Below are 18,766 nucleotides of genomic sequence, written 5' to 3'. Positions count from 1 at the left end.
AAATGAATGTCTAAACCTAGTGAAAGATCACTCTTAGTCATATGTGTCTGACATGGCAGTTAACGTGTTAATATACGCTCAAATAATTCGTTCAACAATCGTATTCGCGATTTTGATCGAATACTTTCTGCCAGGGGTAATAAAATAAACACCTGCCGCCATTGTATCGCGATTTCGAAAACACCCTGTACACAGACGCGTGACGGCGTTCCTTTGGGGTGTCCGTACAAAGTTGCCGGTGCAATTGAATTAGTAAGATCGTGTCGGCGGAACGATTGGTTTTCTCGACGGTTTCGCGTGGCAGAGGAGGCAGAAACGTGGGTCGCTTTGCACGCAAATCTGACAGCACGAACGCGCCCGCCGCGGGTAATTGAAGTTTGAAAAATATATGACCGGCCGACGAATTTCACGATAAATCGGAAAAACAATTTCGTAGGATAATCGCGGCGGCGGGCGGCGGCGCAGGAAGACGTCACCGCGCGGTTAGTATAACAACAGGGCGAAATGGAACGTGAATAAAATATACAGACACGGGAGACCGCCCTTCCCTTTGCTTCCAGCAGGATGTCGACCCGTATATTCGAATGATTTAGCGTTCCGAAAAAGCCTCGCAGATCCCAAAGAATCGCACACGCGCGTCCAACGTTCCGCCAACTCCCCTCTGTTTTTGCGCCGCCATTGGCTCTATCTCTTCGCTTTGCCCTCGACTCATTTTGCCCGGGCGTGCTCCCCCCCCCCTCAACCCACCCCCGCGCAGGCTACTTTGTTTTCCTTTCGTCCCCCTGCATCCCCAGAACCCCCAACCCCGATTATATTCGTCCACGTGATTTTCTCCTTTTGCTCTTCGTTCCCCGCCGGCTTTCCTTTACTCACTTTCATTTCCCTTTTCCCTTTTCGTCCGCATCATTGACACGGCGACCGCCGCGCGCGGATTTTCTGCGTGCCACGCGCACTCGTTGCATATGAAATGTCCGATGCATAACAATAACTAGGCTTACGGAGCATTACCAGTCACTTTTTTACGTTACATTGAAACAACAAGAATGTGTCATATTTAGCGATTTTTATCATAATACCCAAAGAAACAAAGGGTGCTGCCGGATAAGCAGGTCAAAAGTGCCCCCCAAACCAAATTGAATTTGCAATATGCCATTCGATAACTTATCCAAAGAAAATACTTTCTACCCATTTTCAACCCCATATGTCGAAACGGGGGGGGGGAGTAATGGGGTGACGAAGAAAATCAGGTTTTTCCGTCATTTCTCTTATCCTCATGAAGTGAAAATTCTGAAAAAATCAGGCATGTTTCTGCTATTATAATGCACGTTGATGAATTTTTTCAGAATTTTTAGCTTCGAAACCGAATTTTAAAAAATAAAATAAATTTTGAAATGCCGATTTCTTGTAGAAGTTACTGGATACTACGTTTATATTTTTACAGTTTTAGCATCGCGTTATGGTTGTTAACATACAATTTTTTCAGATTTTTCAAAGTGGGGGTACATAGTTAAAAAAATAAAAAATCGCTACTTTTTTTACCTTTTCCATGCCCTTACAAGTACCATGTTCATATTACTCATATAGTTAATTTCTTAAATGGATATTATATAAAATTCTAATAATATAATATAATATAGCATAATTATATATTTCTTTACAAAATTCTACAGCACTACTTACAATTAGACTGAGAAATTAGAAATTTTCTTGCATAATGAGATCTACCTACTGGTCAAGGTATATTATTAGATTGGATTATTGTCCTCTGCATTTCTACAATAAAGAAACTACTGTAAAATAAAATTTTATTTCCTACGTTCGTGGTTTCATTACGTTAAAAGCAACATGAGAAAAAACGAAATTCTGCGGAAGCTTCTGCCCGAAATTTTTTAAAAATTTCTATTAAGCTCACTGTGCATACCACAAAGGCATTCCAGAAATCTTTATACAAATTATTTTTTATATTGTTTTATAATAGATTAAAATAATGGAAAATTTGTTTGATCAACTATTAGGGAATTTCGAATGGGAATTAAAAAGGTTTCGCGTATACAATGCAAAGGGCTCAGTCGCCATTTATTCACTTAATAATCAGAGTTATATCCCTTTGTGCAAATCTCGTAATTGAAACGTACAGTCAAAGTTGAAAAGCTGATATTTGTTTACTATTAAGCTACCGCTCGTCCCGTTTCCATTTAACTTCGTTACACAGTTTTGTGTTTGCGTGTAAGCGTCCCAGTTGAGTGTTGCAAACAATGATATTATGTAAACGTTTGCATCTAACTGCAAAATACGCGGCAATTATGCTGTACCCTGCAGCAAAAATTCCTCCCGTGACAAATCCACAAATATTTCCCTCAACGTAGCATTTTCAAATATTTTCCGTAACGTACGAACGCGGATTAAAACGATCGAGCCAACATGAAACAAGTGCAATGCGATTCAAGCTTTATACGACTAATAAACCAAGCTGAACGGAGCATAGAAATTAAACGAACTGCATCATTTTTCGTTCAGTATAGTCAACGAAGAATGAGAGAACAATTTTTGACAAAGAAATTTTTTTTTAATTTTGAATACTTAACTAACAAAATTTTTTAACTGACAAGGATGTCTGTTTCTGGGTGAATATTTTTAGATTTTCTTTTCGATTATGACAACGTCATGAAACATTTCCTCTTCGTTTCTTCCGCCCATTCAGCTTCTTCTCGATATCTGATACACATTCTCCACGCAAACAAGAATTTCTGGTGCTCGGCGAATATTTTCATGTTTCCTTTTTGCGGCTTACCAACCTTTCGTCCTTATCTGACAGGGCGACTGTGCTTAGCTCGGTATCTGCGAAATTTCATCTCCACTGATACCTTCCAGATGCCGTTCATATTTTATGAATCCCACTGCATTGATCTCTTCTTCGCGCGTCACATGTGCGTTACACATTGAAAAGAAATGTTCAATCGTTAGAGAAAATAAGACGATTCACGCCGCGTCGCGCGAAGTCCACGTGTTTATCGGAAAACAATGTCTTTTGCCACTAATATCTACAGGGTGATTCAATTATTGTAAGTGTACCACTAATTATGCAATAGGCATAATAATATATAGAACTCATTGGTTATATTACCCTTGTAACAGTATACACGATTTCTTCATATATTAGGGGTAGCCATAAGTAATCAATTATTGTGCAAAGAATTTGTTTTGCCTTTAGTTCTGCACCGATCGTTGAAGAGGAAACACGTATTCTTTTACAGTTTTCGGTGAAGCAGCCTGTGTTCAAAATATTCTAAAAGTTACCATTTTTTTTACAACCCTGCAATAAAATGGCGGCATCTGTACCTTCCGAGGATCATATTCGTCATTGCATACTTTTTCATTTTCATGCGGGATTTAATGCAACGGTAACAACAACGAAAATTTGCGATGTTTATGGAGATGTATTGAAGGTCAACAAGTGTCAACGTTGGTTCAGAAGGTTTGCTGCTGGTGATTATGATCTCTCTGACAGGCCTCGAAGTGGACGACCAGTTGAATTTGATAATGACACCCTAAAATCTCAAGTGGAAGCTGATCCAAAATTAAGTATACAAGAATTATCGAGAAGCCTTGGGTCTACATGGTCAACTATACAAAGTCACCTACATGAAATGGGAAAGGCATATAGGCACGGAATATGGGTACCGCATCAATTATCTGAGACCAACAAGAATATTCGTCGATCAATTTGCACTTCATTGCTATCTAAATTTTGTAAAGATCCATTTCTTAGCAGAATCGGTACCGGAGATGAAAAATGGATTTTTTATGATAACATAAAGCGTTCTAAGCAATGGCTTTCTGCAAATCAACCCCTAAACCTAGCTTATCATTTAAAAAGGTGTTACTGTGCATTTGACGGGACTGTCGCGGCATAATTCACTTTGAGTTGTTGAAACCTGGAGAAACAGTTACTGGTGAGTTGTATTGTCAGCAATTACAACGGCTGTATTCAGAACTATTGAAAAAGAGGGCATCTTTAGTCCACAGAAAAGGTGTAATACTGCAAATTGACAATGGCCGGCGCCATACAGCGAAACTCACTCAGAAAAAAATGAAAGAATTGCAATGGGAAGTTTGACCGCACCCCCGTACTCACCGGATATTGCTCCCTGTGACTATCATCTTTTTAGATCGCTGGAGTATTATTTAAGAAATAAAACATTCACTTCTGTAGAAGATGCAAGGAGGCACCTTGAGTCATAATTTGCTTGACGAACCCTGGATTTCTATAAGAGGGGGATTGAAAATTTGCTGGAAATTTGGCAAACTGTCCTTGATAACGATGGAGATCATATAATAAATTAAGAAGTAAAAATTTGAATTTACTACAAAGTTTGTTTTAGACTTCAAAATAATTGATTACTTATGGGTCCCCCTAATATGTCGCCAAGGCCTGGATGATAAACGTTGCGGAAGTATCCCCACTACCGCGGGGTATACCCCGTTATGGGACCCGAAGAGGCTTCGGACGCAAAGGAGTGTAAACATAACTTTAATAAATAATTTTAATGATTTGAAAATAGTAGTACAGTATTTTTAAATTCTGTAAATATTTTTACTATTTTGCAATCGATCTACCCTTTTTTGGTCGATAATAAATAAAATCCGCAATCTATTTATGACACATTCTTCGATACAGATTTTCAACAAACGTTGATTTAGCATATTAAGCGATAGTTTTACAGACGCTCGTAAGTAGAATTTTTATTGGTCGACCCAGTTCGAAATAACCTACTTTGAATAAATTACGTTACGAATTTTTTAGAGCGTTATCTCGCAAATGTAAAACGCTTCCAGTTCAATGAAGCCACACTTTTCTCTCATGAAGAACTAAAAAATTTTAATTTTAAATAACGATCCGTCGAGTAACCCAGTTCCTCACAGTTTGTGATCGTTTTAATTAATTCGGCTCAATACGTCATAACGAGTACACGAGTACACAGCAATATTCGGAAGACTTTAATCTGTTTTCGCTAGACATTTACAGTGAGTTAATATTCGGAAACACTCGACAAGAAAATCTCTCTTTTGACTTTGGATCAAACGATTCGTGATTTGTAAAAAATTAGAAGGATTAGTTTATTATGTGACGTGTGAAAGACATTTAAAAGAATTAATGATCGCTTTGCACCACATATACCCTTTCTTTTTTTTTTTTGTATTATTAATTTATGATTCAATTATTTAATTTATTATTAATTTCTTTACTCTCACCAATCCTAATGCAACAATATAAATAAATACAACTTATTAATTGTGCAATAGGATAATTGAGGTATCAATGAATAAATATGAATTGTTTATACATCCGTTTACAATACCGTAACTCTCAATTTCCGTTAATTCTGTTACTTGATTTCTCAAATATTGCGCAAGAATAGTGATGGAAAACATAGTGATTGAAAACAATCTATTGTTATTATAAAACAAAATCACTCAACGCCTGTCAACTACATTTGTCAAGAACGTTAATGAAAAAGCTATTAATTGTTCCATGCATCGTTTGTTATATGAAAATACATTTTTTAATGTATTTGATTTCTCTGGTGAAACCATATGTACTAATTGACTATGGTTGTCCACATGACAAGCGAACAATCGATGTTTTTGAAAACCAAAACTTTTTAAAAATGAATTTGCGGAAACAAATATCGAGTATTCGTTTCCAAAGATTTCTCAAGTTACAAATAAATTACAAAACTTCATTGCATTTTATTAACATACTTGCGTCGATCAATTTTACATTTTAATTGCTTGAAATAAATTTGCATTTTAATTAATGAAATTTGTATACTGTTAAATAAAAACTGTACACTTTGAAATTCGAACTCGTTGAAAATGACAAAGGCAGTTTGCGAATTGGAACACAAGTTTTTTCACATAACGGAACTCGTTGACCGAAAAACAGTCCAATTACAATTTGCAGAAGTAAATAAACATTGACCTAGATTTTCACAACGAAAATAAACGGCGCGAACGGATTACAAGATTAAATGTTTGATTAAAATTAAAGGTACAAATTGAACAGTATAATATTTATGCAGCGACAGGCGACGATCGTCCGACGAATAAATAACATTTCACAATTCAAATAACGGACGCAGGCAAATTACAAGATTAATGATTGAACGGCAACTAACCTAAACACCGAAACATTTGTCCAATTATACAGATAGCGGCAAAGGCAAAATCTGGAGTTAACCAACAGCTTTAATTAACGGAATAAGTTTTATCTATCAAAAAATTGAAATTTAACAAACTACTATTCAACTAATAATTACCATTTCAATTATTATTTTCCTGAGATAACAGTGTTGTCTGTTATCTGTTAGAAATGGCCACCACTTTAATAACAAATATTTAATTTATTCAGGAAACAAAATAAAAGTGCATTATAATAACGTACGTAATTATAATCAAAATAACTTCGTATGTAACAATAATATATATGTATGATAAAAACAGTAAAAAAAGTTTACTACCAGTGTCACATATGTGTGACGATCACACGTCATTACGCGTTGTGTAAATAAATATTTATCTGTGTGATTTAACAGCACATCTCAAGGGGTTAATCGTCGTTAAATAAAATAATTGTATAGATATCATTTTATCCTTGCTTGTAGCTTGTGTCATTTTATCCTCGTTACTCCCCCACTCTGCCGCGCATGTGACCAGTGTTCCCAGATCAAGACCTTGAATCCCCACTCTAATTTCCCCTTCCACCGCGCTACCCCCCACGGCCCGGTCACGTGACGCGTTTCGTCTCTGTCGCGCATGTGTCCGCATGTGGGATAGTTTCGCGACGTTTATCAGCCAGGTACTTGCGACATATATAGAGAAATCACTGTAATTCTTGTCCAAAGTCACGTGTACTTAAGGGCCAACCTAATAATTAACGAGTAATTTCACTTTATTACCTGAAAATTTTCTTCGCGTAATATCAGGTTAGAAAAATAAAAAGAAAATTAAATGATTTTTTTTTTCTTTGTAAGAAAATTTTCAGGAAATAAAGTGAAATTATTCGTTAATTATTAGGTTTAGGGCTAATGAAGGTCAATACTTTTTCATTTAAAAAAACAAAGTCGACCTTCAAATCTCCGAAATACTTCCACCTGTAAAAAAAATAAATACACTAAATTGTGTACCCCTTCAGACCATGCAACTTCTGTATACAAAACTTTTTCGTGAAACGCATCCTTTGAAAGTTATATAGGTGTGCAAGTTGCGTGGACCACCCTGTATGTAAGGACGAAAAGTTGAGGCACGTAAAACCATTTTTCGCCTATTTTTGTCGGTAACGTGGTCGCTCTACCTTATCCTACCTTCTCCAGAAGAAAACGTTAAAAAATGTTGTTCGTGATTGTAGTTTATAAATATTCAGAGCGCGTATGTTTTAATTACGCATCATTCCGATTAGTCTTTCTTGCAGGACCAACCAAAGTCTTCTTCCCGAAATATTCTTTCTCGCACGACGGCGTCCTGTTTAATCGAAACTTCCACTCGAGTTTTACCGGTGCCGCGTTCCTGTGTGGGTGCTTCCGTGTTTATATCTCTGTTTTCCTTTTTCCTTTTTTCTATCGCGTTTTACGTTCTTCCTTTCCCGACACGGCTTTCCTCGGTTCTCCTTCCAACTCCGCCGCGCGCTCAACGTTTTTCCTATCGCTGAAACTTTAAGGACCCCGGCACGTGGTGGCTAGTACATAAACTGAAACACAAAGATCTCGTTTGTGGACCACGCGAAATTTCTCGCGAGATAAGAAAGCGCTGGAAGTTGAAACAAACAACTCCAAAGAATCTGATCGCGCGATAACCGCTGATTCATGATGGCTATCTGCGAACCACACGGCCGGATGATTAATGTAATAAAAATGAACACCGAACGAATTCAAATTGAATACCATAAATTTCGTTGTCGTGAATCAATTTGTTTTTATTCAATTGACAGAATGTTGAAAAATTTCGATTAGAAATTCATATTTAGACACCTTTCACAGAGTATTAACAAATTTTCTACTGCTTTTTGTAATGTCCACACTTGATGTTGTTAAACGACATTAGTTAAATAACAACGATGCTCCATTATTTGTCAAGGTTTTGTTTATTTGACACTAGGTTTACATGAGGATGCATACGTGAGAAATTATTTAGCAAATTTATTTCTTTGGGTATATTTTATATTATTTTTAAAGTATCGATTAAAAATGTGGGGAGCACATTCTTGTTATTTTTATACATAAATGCAAAATAGTCACTTTTAGTGCTTCGTAAATCTAGTGTTACAAAAAAACCATTTAGCTGATTAGAAACTAAATGGGTGATTAAATTATTATATTGTGGCAAAGAGAAACCTATTAATTGTTATATTAGTATTTTCTTTTCAGTGCGTTTACTATTATCGTTAAAATATGAATGTAATTACAGTAGTAGACACTCGATCTGATCGAATAATTTCTGCCAGTATAATACACAACTTTTGGACGGCGCATATGTTCCAAAATACGAGTTCCCAAAATTTCGGTACGCGTGCGTTTCTTTCGTCGATAGGAATTGAATTTGATTCTCTTACGCTTATCGAAAAGTGCTATCGACCCGAATCCATTTAAACTTTCGATCGGCGCGACGCGGCGTATTTATTCAAGGCACAGCCTCGCGTGTGTGTTCGCGCCGAAACAGTTAGGCAAAATTCCGTTTCCCTGGCTTGTCTTCTGAACGATGCAATTTCCATCGTTCTTTCTCAACTACCTTGATAGCAGTTTCTTAGCCGACAGCAAACTCCGTGCTCGTCATGTTGATGCAAATTGCGCGAAGAAAAACGTTGCCCCGCTTCTGGAATCGCCGTACGTATTTGCGTTTCTACGGCGGGAAAAATCCATTCGGAGTCCGTGGAAAAAGAATATCACTCCCCAGCGGTGTCGAAGGAGCTGCAATTATTGATGAGTCCGGAGATGGCTAAGCACATAACTTCTACCCTTTTCTCTACCTCTTGCAATTTCTGCAGAAAGTATGAATTCTCTACCACTTCACCCCTCAAGTCCCAAGCAATAAGACAAGACGTTTTTTATATAAATAATTTTCTATTCCTGAAGAATTACTAGACGTAATACCTAATATTTTTACAGATAACGGTATTGTTATTTTTACAAATTCTTCAATAACAATTTTAACAAAAAATCATTTCCACAGTGCATCCAAAAAGTACTTAAACTCCGATTCTCGTAATTTGTGAATATTTAGATTATGATCATTTCGTAAGAACGAATAGTACAACCATAAGCCTGAACTCATTTTGGAAATCATTTGAGAAAACTGAGGACTCGTTTTTCCTCAGAATTGTTGCAAATTCGAACATCTCCAAAAACTCATTGCAAAGAGTTTCGATGTTTAAATCGACGATGGTTTCGAAACGGAAAATTTGATCGCGAGCAAAGTAACGTTGAAATTTTTCAAATCGACTATTTTACGCCCCCTCGTCAGACTTCCGCCTTCGATCTGCCGAGTCGGCAGCTATGTTAAAAATGCATTAGCATCGCGGAGAGTGTCACTTAATTGGAAGTCACTCTGTCATTCGCGTACCCCGCCATTGGGCTAGGGAAACGACACGAAGTACTTAGGTGTGAACATCGGATAATAACACGATCAAAGTGAAGCAGCTTCGAGATAGACGGTCTCGTGCTTGCTGGACCTGAAGAGATTAATATATGCGAAAGAATCAGTATTTCTTCACTTGCATTTCGACTCGCCGAACATTATACAGATTTTCTAAATTATTTACGAGAAATAGCAATCGAGTAACAATTTCGTACTTTCTTTAGTAATTTCGATAATGGAATGATGCATTTACATTCCTGAATTTTTTTAATAAATCTACTGTTACGTTCCGAACAAATTATTTATTTCATATCTGTTTCTTTCCGTCGGCGGAACTGTGATAATGCGCCAGCAATGTTTGCAAATTCCCTAGTCAAACGCAGCACGATACGATGACCTCCAGACGTCCGCTCACGAAAAAACTAATAACAAATAATTCAAATTTCCTCCGAAACATTTTTTGCTGCGAGTAATAGACATCCTGTATAATATACCTGTAGATGATAATAGTAGTATTCTGAAATCGGTCATTTCATATGCAACGACCTAATATATGTTAATAATTTGCACTCGAAGCTATTTTAACTCCAAAACGAAACATTTCTTCCGACCTAGAATATTTTCCTTCTATGTATATATATTTTTTTCATGTTATAGATACGAAAATGTTGCAATTTACTCGTACGATACTGACATGTTCAGTAATTTATTAAATACAGTGAATTCTCGATATATGTCAACAACACGGGTCTTGCCAGCGTCGTGTATCGTCCAGGAGACATACTCGTGTTATGTTTACACACCTCGGCGACCGAGGTCTCTCGAACTTGGGCCTGTAGTGGGGATAATTCCGCGACGTTTATCATCCAAGCCTTGGCGACATATATAGAGAAATCGTTGCACAAAGAAATTTAGTAATGTAAAAAACAGTGTGAAAGAATGGCGACCGCTGGACATTCGATCGACTGCAATTAAGTAATGATTCACAGAATGACCGTGGCAACGACCCCGGTCGTCGGGGGCTGTCGAAACGTCGCCGTGAGATACTCCATAATCTGCTTGTCGTGATTGCGGTAATTACTTTGAACGATTCTCCTTAAACGAGTATCTCCGGCGTCGGCGTCGGCGTCGGCGTCGGCGTCGGCGTCGGCGTGGGTAAAACCGCTCCTCGAAATTCAAGGACGACGATACTGGCAATTATCGAGAATCGTCATTCTAATTGCGCCGCGGCGGTTAAGGGACGAGATTAGACCGGGCAGTCGCCTCCCCTCCTCCCCCTCCTACCCCTCCCGCAGTATCTAGTATGCGCCCTTCTGTTTATCCGTTCTTCTGACCTGTCTCTTCCTCTTTCCCTTCCGGTTCCAGCTGGCTGCGGAACCGGCTAATTGGTGGGTTTCCAGCGAATATTAATTACCATTCGATTCTGGGACACACGACGTTCCTGAATAATGCAATAATGCAGATAACGGGGTTGCGCATAATGTATACTTTGCACCCCGCGATGTATTATGCATAACGTTTACTGCCCCTCTGACTTCTCACTTGTGTCGTTTCTACTTACCGCGAGAGTTGTCGCGGTGAAACCGTTTCTTTTCTTTTTTTTTCCACGGTTCAGGCGGAAAAATCCATTTCAGGATTTCAGCGTTTACCTGGGGGAAGGTCGCCTAACGCCGGACAGTATTTAACCAGTGGTGGATTTTTGGAAAAATACCAAAGGCAGAAGTCACAACAATAAAAACAAATAAATTAAAATTTTCATCAATTTAAAAATTGCAATGAATGCAACTACCTAACTCCCCTATATCTGAAAATAACGATTTTGGGCTTTGTGCTATTGACAAACCGACAGTCGCGCCGGAAAGTATGTTGACAGCTTTTCAAGCGGAATAACTTTTTTAAAATTGGTCCAAATGACTTGAATCTTTTCTAGATTTTAGACCAACTAGTTTGCTAGAGAATGACTAAACAAACATCTTTTAAGATTGCAATTGGTTGGAATGATAAAGAAATGAAAAAATTATGATTTTTTAACTTTTCAAGATGAGAGTGAAAGTCGCAGATTTTCGTCCTTGAAACGTTTGTAACTCATTGCAACATTGACCGATTTTTATGAAATTTTCAGTATGCATATAAGTTATCGATATCTACAAAACGCATTTTTTAAATTATCGTCATAAGATCAGATGAAAAAGTTGAAAAAACATAATTTCTTAATTTATTTATCATTCCAACCAATTGCAATATAAAAAAAAACATTTGTTGAGTCATTCTCTAGCAAACTAGTCGATCTAACATCTAAAACAGATTCAAGTCATTTGGACCAATTTTAAAAAAGTTATCAAAAAGGTGTCAACATACTTTCCGGCGCGAGTGTATTTTGGTTGTGCATTTGCATCCTCTGCGTCGGTAATAGCGGTGTCTCATGTTATCATCAATTTATAATTTCACTTTTTTGTTTTATTGTATATATCATAATTAAGATGCACATTTTTAATTAAGACAGAATTTTGAATTTGACATACATATTGATTTTTGTGATAAATGCGTAAAATCTGCAGTCTAGTTATAAGAATGAATAATTTGTAGATCTAGTCTTGAGTAACTAGGATTAATGAAGAACGCATGATCGTGTTCCAGGCGCTCCCGAGGAGAAACTATGGGCCAATCTACCAGGTGGTCCACCACCTCCGGAACGTCCTACAACACCGCGAACAACAACGACAAGCGTTGGCACGACCTACAGACCATGGAGAACAAGACCGACAAGGCCGAATCACTACCCGAGCGACGACCGACCTCGCCGCCCTGATCGCTACCCCCAAAAGCCGGATTATAGAACGGAAAGGCCCGAGGATCGACCTCAGAGACCTCACAAACCTCACAGGCATCACACAACAACGACCACCACCACCACCACCACAACCATGAGGACCACAACGAACACGCAAAGGCCAAGGTATCGATGGACACCAACACCGAGGGACGACGTGCCGGATAAATGTGACACAAGCTATGACGCGATCAGCATTATTCGCAGGGAAACCTTCGTGTTTAAAGGCAGGGTGAGTTTTGTGTTACGTGTGGTCCATTCTCCATTCTCCACCATGGACCGGAAACCCGGTTTGCCTGGACGAAATGAAATTTTAATTAATCTTAATTCAATTTTTTCCGGAATTTTTCAAGTTTCAGATTTTGAAAATATTTTTGATAACCCTTCGAAGCTTCAGAATCCAAAATATTAGCCATTTTAGATAATTATGTGCGCGAGGATAAGACTGTCAAGACACAATTCAGATATTCACCAATTATTCTAAGAATTCAGTATAGAGCATGAAATAACAGGTTTGAATGAATATTTTATATGCAGGATAGGATTCTACATTGGAAAATTAGAAAAATATTTGGTTTAACAATTTTCATACGAAGCTTCGTTTTCGAGAAAATCGAGTTTGAAAGTACAGCGAATGCGCGTGCTGGTAGATAGGAAGCGTCTGATCATTATCAACCTATTCTACTTCCTGCGTGTACCTACGAAACTCAACGGATCTTTAATAGGTCAAACGAAAAAATGTTGTTCCTCTTTCTCGATTTATTAATATTATATAGGCAATATTTATGCCAGCTTAATCTTTGAGAAGGGTTTTTGAGAAAGCTTAGACAATTATGAAAAGCAAATTCCTTTTTTAAGTGCAACTACCCGCCACTTTTGAAGTTATGCGAATTTTAAGAAACAGATGCCAGAAGTACTAGAACTGCATTTTTTATTTCATATATGTTAGTTACATTAATGACATGTTTCTTGAGAATGCATCGATATTTTTAATTTTTGCTAAGAAAAAGTCACTTTTCAGACCACTCATCACTTTTAGCACGATTTTTCAAATATTTCAATTTTAATAAAATAAAAATTCTGTTTCTTACGTTTAAAGCAACGGCAATTCAGACAACGATAATATTTTTATCTTCAGAAACAAAACTACGTTGCTCTTCACATAAGAATATGACTGAACGGCGATACTGAAAATAATTTTATTATTATTTTATAACATGTTTTTAGTATCTCTGGAGGATCGGTGATCACGGATTATACGAAGGCTACCCAGCGGAAATCACACGTTTGTTCAATTTACCTGAAGAAATCGACCACGTGGACGCAGTTTACGAGAACCCAGAGAAGAAGATAGTGTTTTTCATCGGGAGAAACTATTACGTTTTCAACGCCAATAATCTGGAGCCTGGATATCCGAGACCATTGACTTCACTGGGACTTCCTCCATCATTAGAGAAAATCGATGGCGCGATGATTTGGGGATACAATCAGAAAACTTACTTCTTCAATGGATCTATGTATTGGAGGTATTAAATCTGGGATCATCCTAAAAATTCAGTTAAAGTTTACTAAAGAAGTAATAATTACAAATAAAATTCATTATTGTAATCATACGCGATTGCAAATATCAAACAAGAATAATACTTTACAGCACTATTATAGTCCCCTCAGAATTAAATTTAAATGCAAATTAAATTATTCTTAGACTGCGGATTTGGTGGGTGTTATTTCAAACAGGAGAAAGATTAAAAGAATTTGAGAGTATCAACACGTTGTTTACAGCTTACTGTTAGTAAGATTGTAAAGGAGATAAATAAACTCCTGTATGGTTCCTGGGCAATTAACGAAAACAATTTTTATTTTGCATGAACATCCGCAGGCTAATTATTATCATTCCTAAACCAATATTCTTTCCATTCGTTCTACTTTATAATTATAATTTCATTTGCACAGGTTCGACGAATCTGTGAAATTTGTAGAACTGGATTATCCAAGAAACATGAGTAAATTCGCTGGTGTCGGAAGCGATATCGATGCTGTATTCCAGTGGAAGAATGGTAAGCAATTTTTCAAAACAAACAAACTTTCGTTCGATTAAAAAAATTAATTAAATAATAGACGAATATAATACTTGTTTTGTTTCTTTTTCCTTAGGCAAAACGTACTTCTTCAAAGGAAAAGGTTTCTGGGAATTCGATGATTTAAGGATGAAAGTCGCACATGAAAAGCCAAAACCGTCTGCACCCTTCTGGATGGGTTGCCCACGAGAATTAGAAACGAACGACGTCGAAAGTTATCCAAGGAAATCGAAGATCATGGCCTCGAGTGACGCGCCAACACTGCCAACACTTTCTCTCGCGTTATTTCTTAGCATATTGTTTAGCAAATATTTATAAACTGTGATATTTATGTAAAGCCGCGTACAAACGCGAGCGCGTACAGGCAGTACGCGCTCCAGTCTGCACGCGACTGAATTTTAATGCACTTCCCTTATACCGATAATGTATAATTAAATGAATTTTAATAAGATTATTTTTAAATAATTTTAATAAGATAATTTTTAAGTAATTTTAATAAAGAATTTTAATAATAAACCACGACCCACGCCGACTCTCCAATTCTTTCTCTTAACCAAAACTTTATATCTCCTGGAGAATAAAACACTCACAAGTACTTTCCACTTATTTTCTATAATATTGAGCCACCGAAAAAGTTCGCATCTCTTTAATGAATAGATATAATAACTTTTGTATACTGTCTTTCATGAAAAAATTTTGCTTTTGTATGGAAAAAATGGTTTGTAAATTGTTGTCAAGTTTAATGAAATAATATTTAGTAATGACGAAATCTAAAAGCGGCACAAACTTTCTCGGTTGCCTAATATAATTACTTTTATTCTCTTATGTTTAAAAATGTGATTTTTACTTCCTAACACGTTCGCTATTGGCGTCACGTAACACGTAAGCATGATCTTTTTCATATTTTATACAAGAACGCATTACATTCAACAAAACGCTGCGACTATGAAGACAAGATATCGGTAAAAATAAATGATGACAGTGCACGTGTTAAATTAGGATGATTAGAGTAACTGGTTTAGAAGAGAAACACCATCGGATATTATTTAACCCATATATTTAACAAAAACATGTACAGTTTTATTTGATTCATCGACTTCGAAACGATATGTGAACAGAATCTCTTTACAATTTTTACATTTCGCTTCGACATATAGATTCTGTTTTGTCTACTCCCTTTGGTGCAGATATTCCAAAAAACATCTCAATTGAGCAACAAAATTACCGCGGCCACAGTGTATTCAGAGAAGCGTAATTGCACAAGTGGAAACTTGTCGTTGGACTTGAACTCGACTGTGAGCATAAACTATTTGGAATTTCATCGTAATTTACACATTATCGACTCTCTATACCTCAGTTCCTCCATAAAATATTTCACATTTAATCTGTACGATAATAACGGTTCGTTGAACATTTTGTTTCTTTCTCCTGATGCTAGAGACGTAGATCTGGTGGCGAGTATGGGTCCCAAGGGTTAAGCAATCTCAATGTAGTTTGAACAATAGTGTCCACCTCTGCCATTCCACCCATTCCGGTATCACCACACATAAGTGTTTTAGAAATGCAAGTGACCTCCTTATATCCCCAGGACTTAAGTAAAGCTATCTACAAACAGAAACATGCAAAATCATTTAGATAAGAGATGCTGCAAGATAATAAACTTTAAATTTAGACCCTCAATCGTCAAGGTAGCGTCACAGAGATTTCATGAAATTTCTTAAATCGATAATAATTTGGCTATATTTATTCAAAGTTTTAAACTACTACATATTTGAATATCCAAACTGAATTGATTTAAACATTTGCTTCTAAGGTGTAAAGAATAAAAGTAAAGATGTGTTAAGCTCCCTGTAGACAATTAAGGGTGAAGTTTTGCATTGTTCCACAATTCTGTTTATCCTGATGAAACTTTGGAATGCATAATTAGTAAGTTTACAGCTAAGTAACTTTGGTACTAAAACTATAGGCAAATAATACTACAACTACATGAACAGAGACATTAAGTACGCCATCAACTACAGAATGTTTTCTGTAAGAAATATTTACCTAACTTTCATAGTTAAACCATGTTTCAAAACTGAATTTCTCAAGATTGGAATATAATGGAGAAAATCGAATTTTCAGATTCGCATTAAACACTCAAAAATTTGTAATGGTTTCTCGCTAAATGTGAGAAAAGATTAAAATTTGTTTAATAATGTAATTTAAACGTTGAAATGGCATGAATTCTTATTGTCAACAAATTCACGAAATATTAAATAAAGATAATAATACATGGTTTTAAAGGCAAATCTTTGATAATTCATAAACATTTATTCTATGTGCTTTGAGATCTCCAAACAGAATAGAACATAACTAATATCATGTCTGGACATAGAAAGAAACTGTTTTTGCAGATTCAAACTTTTATTTCCTTCTTCTGAATATCACTGCCTTTCTTAATTAGCCTTCTTTACTTTATGAAATAACCAACTTTTAATTATAAGTTATAAGGAACATATTCGTCTTACGAATTTAGTATACAAGTTCATATACTATAAATAAAAATAAAACAAATTGATTACTTAAATTTCTAACATAAATAGTAAAAGAATTGTGTTAGAAAAAGACTGCTGATAATAATACAAAAATATATTACCAGAATAAATCTCAACAAAAGATAAACTTGGGCTAAGAGTGATAATGAGTAGACAATGTACATATTACCAACTACATTGTAACTTAGCATTGTTACTCTAACTTAGGAATCTATTTTATATTTCTATACACAATTGATTACCAAATTTTGTGTTTCTTGAATGTTGAGTGTTTCAAACCATGTTAATTGTTTGCCCTTAAAATCATGTATTAATGGCTGTAGTGTTTAAAATTCTACAGTGTAAAGGGTCACTAAAATGATGTCAATGCTACTAGAGATTTCTTCTTGTGAGCATTCGCAATTTTATATTCCTAAAATAATAATTTGGTAGAAAACTGTAAGTTATGATGTAACGTAAAACATTTATGATCTAACAATGACAATATTACAATATACTACTAGCATCTACAGTTTTCTTTCAAAATAAGATGACAATGTTTCCTTCCCAACAAGAAAATCTTTGTCCCCTATCCATTTTCTATCCTTTCCCAATGAAGGATATTGCTGCTCAGCCAACCACTTTATAATTTGCTGCTACATTCAAGCCTCGAGCACATTCTCCCTATTCATTACCAGCCCACTCAGGAACAAAGTGAAGCTGTATATGTATCCTCATTCATAATAGGTCAAAAGCAGTTCCGAGCCATCGACTTATAGCGAAAGAAAACTGTAATACATTAGTAACAATATTACTTTAGTAATAGTTCGTACCTGTGGGGCAGTAACAGGATGTTCCCACATCTTTGTATTCATAGCAGGACAAAACACCAATGGCTTTTTAGGATTCCAGGCACGTGCGACACAGGTCAAGATATTATCACATATACCGCTAGCTATTTTGCCAAGTGTATTAGCATCTAATGGAGCGATTAAGAATAAATCGGCCCATTTAACTAAGTCGATATGCAACACTGGATCGCCTCTATCTTGCCAGGCAGCCCATTCTACAGTATCCGATAAAACTTGAACCCCAGGTGACAATTCTGCCTCTTTTAAAAAATGCTTTGCCTTCTCTGTAACTACTACTCTTATTTCCAAATTGTTTTGTCGTAATCTGTCTATTAATTGTGGCAGTTTAATTGTGGCTACACTACCGGTACAACCAAGCAGAACTCTCTTTCTAGTGTTGCTTGCCATTTTAAAAGGTTTCTTTTTAATTTTCCTCCTAGTGGTTTGTTGTTTACTATTCTTTTTCTTTTTGTCCACTATATAAACCGTATTTCTATGATATTAACAATATCAATAAACAATATGGAATAGGCCTGGTCCATCCGAACACGACAAAAAGTATTTTATAATATCTTAGGCCGCCTGATTTAAAATACTTTGATTAGCTGAATCAACACAGAACTACATGCGTAATGGAGCTCTAAATTCAAACAACGATTTATGTTCTTAAATCTATCCGACAAACATGCTAATGTCTCTAAGTAACAGGCAGTCTTAAATACTGAGTAAATCGCTTTGGAGGTTCTTCACTGCACTGTATTATTTGTCACTTTAATGTGACTATATATTAAACGAAATTCGCTTTTTCAAAGACGTTAACGCATTGCTGGCCAATATTTTGGTACAAGCACATATATGCAT

General features: G+C 36.3%; 2 protein-coding genes across 2 annotated transcripts in view; one reads left to right on the top strand and one right to left on the bottom strand.

The window, feature by feature from the left end:
• The window catches only part of Mmp2 (Matrix metalloproteinase 2), a 179,888-nt gene extending 164,836 nt beyond the window's left edge, over positions 1–15,052 (top strand). Inside the window, exons 9-12 of the mRNA XM_076790608.1 lie at positions 12,268–12,692; positions 13,688–13,986; positions 14,414–14,517; positions 14,615–15,052. Coding sequence (XP_076646723.1) covers positions 12,268–12,692; positions 13,688–13,986; positions 14,414–14,517; positions 14,615–14,856 — 1,070 coding nt within the window. The 3' untranslated portion in view covers positions 14,857–15,052. The remainder of the gene's footprint in view (positions 1–12,267; positions 12,693–13,687; positions 13,987–14,413; positions 14,518–14,614) is intronic.
• Positions 15,053–15,578: 526 nt separating this feature from the next.
• On the bottom strand, positions 15,579–18,686 carry Ppcdc (phosphopantothenoylcysteine decarboxylase). Its single transcript, XM_076791051.1, has 2 exons — positions 17,888–18,686; positions 15,579–16,143 (listed from the first exon to the last, which is right to left on the bottom strand). Exons 1-2 carry the CDS (start codon positions 18,311–18,313, stop codon positions 15,973–15,975), a joined length of 597 nt encoding a protein of 198 aa, XP_076647166.1. The 5' UTR covers positions 18,314–18,686; the 3' UTR covers positions 15,579–15,972.
• Positions 18,687–18,766: the final 80 nt, after the last annotated feature.

Source organism: Halictus rubicundus, chromosome 7 (assembly GCF_050948215.1).
Source record: "Halictus rubicundus isolate RS-2024b chromosome 7, iyHalRubi1_principal, whole genome shotgun sequence".
NCBI classification, from domain to species: domain Eukaryota; kingdom Metazoa; phylum Arthropoda; class Insecta; order Hymenoptera; family Halictidae; genus Halictus; species Halictus rubicundus.
This window is presented reverse-complemented; position numbering and strand designations above follow the sequence as displayed.

Excerpts from the sequence above, each read along its gene's own strand:
- Ppcdc (XM_076791051.1), bottom strand. The coding sequence starts at position 18,313 with ATGGCAAGCAACACTAGAAAGAGAGTTCTGCTTGGTTGTACCGGTAGT. Across the intron at positions 16,144-17,887 it reads ATCCTGTTACTGCCCCACAG|ATAGCTTTACTTAAGTCCTG; the intron begins GTACGAACTATT and ends TTCTGTTTGTAG.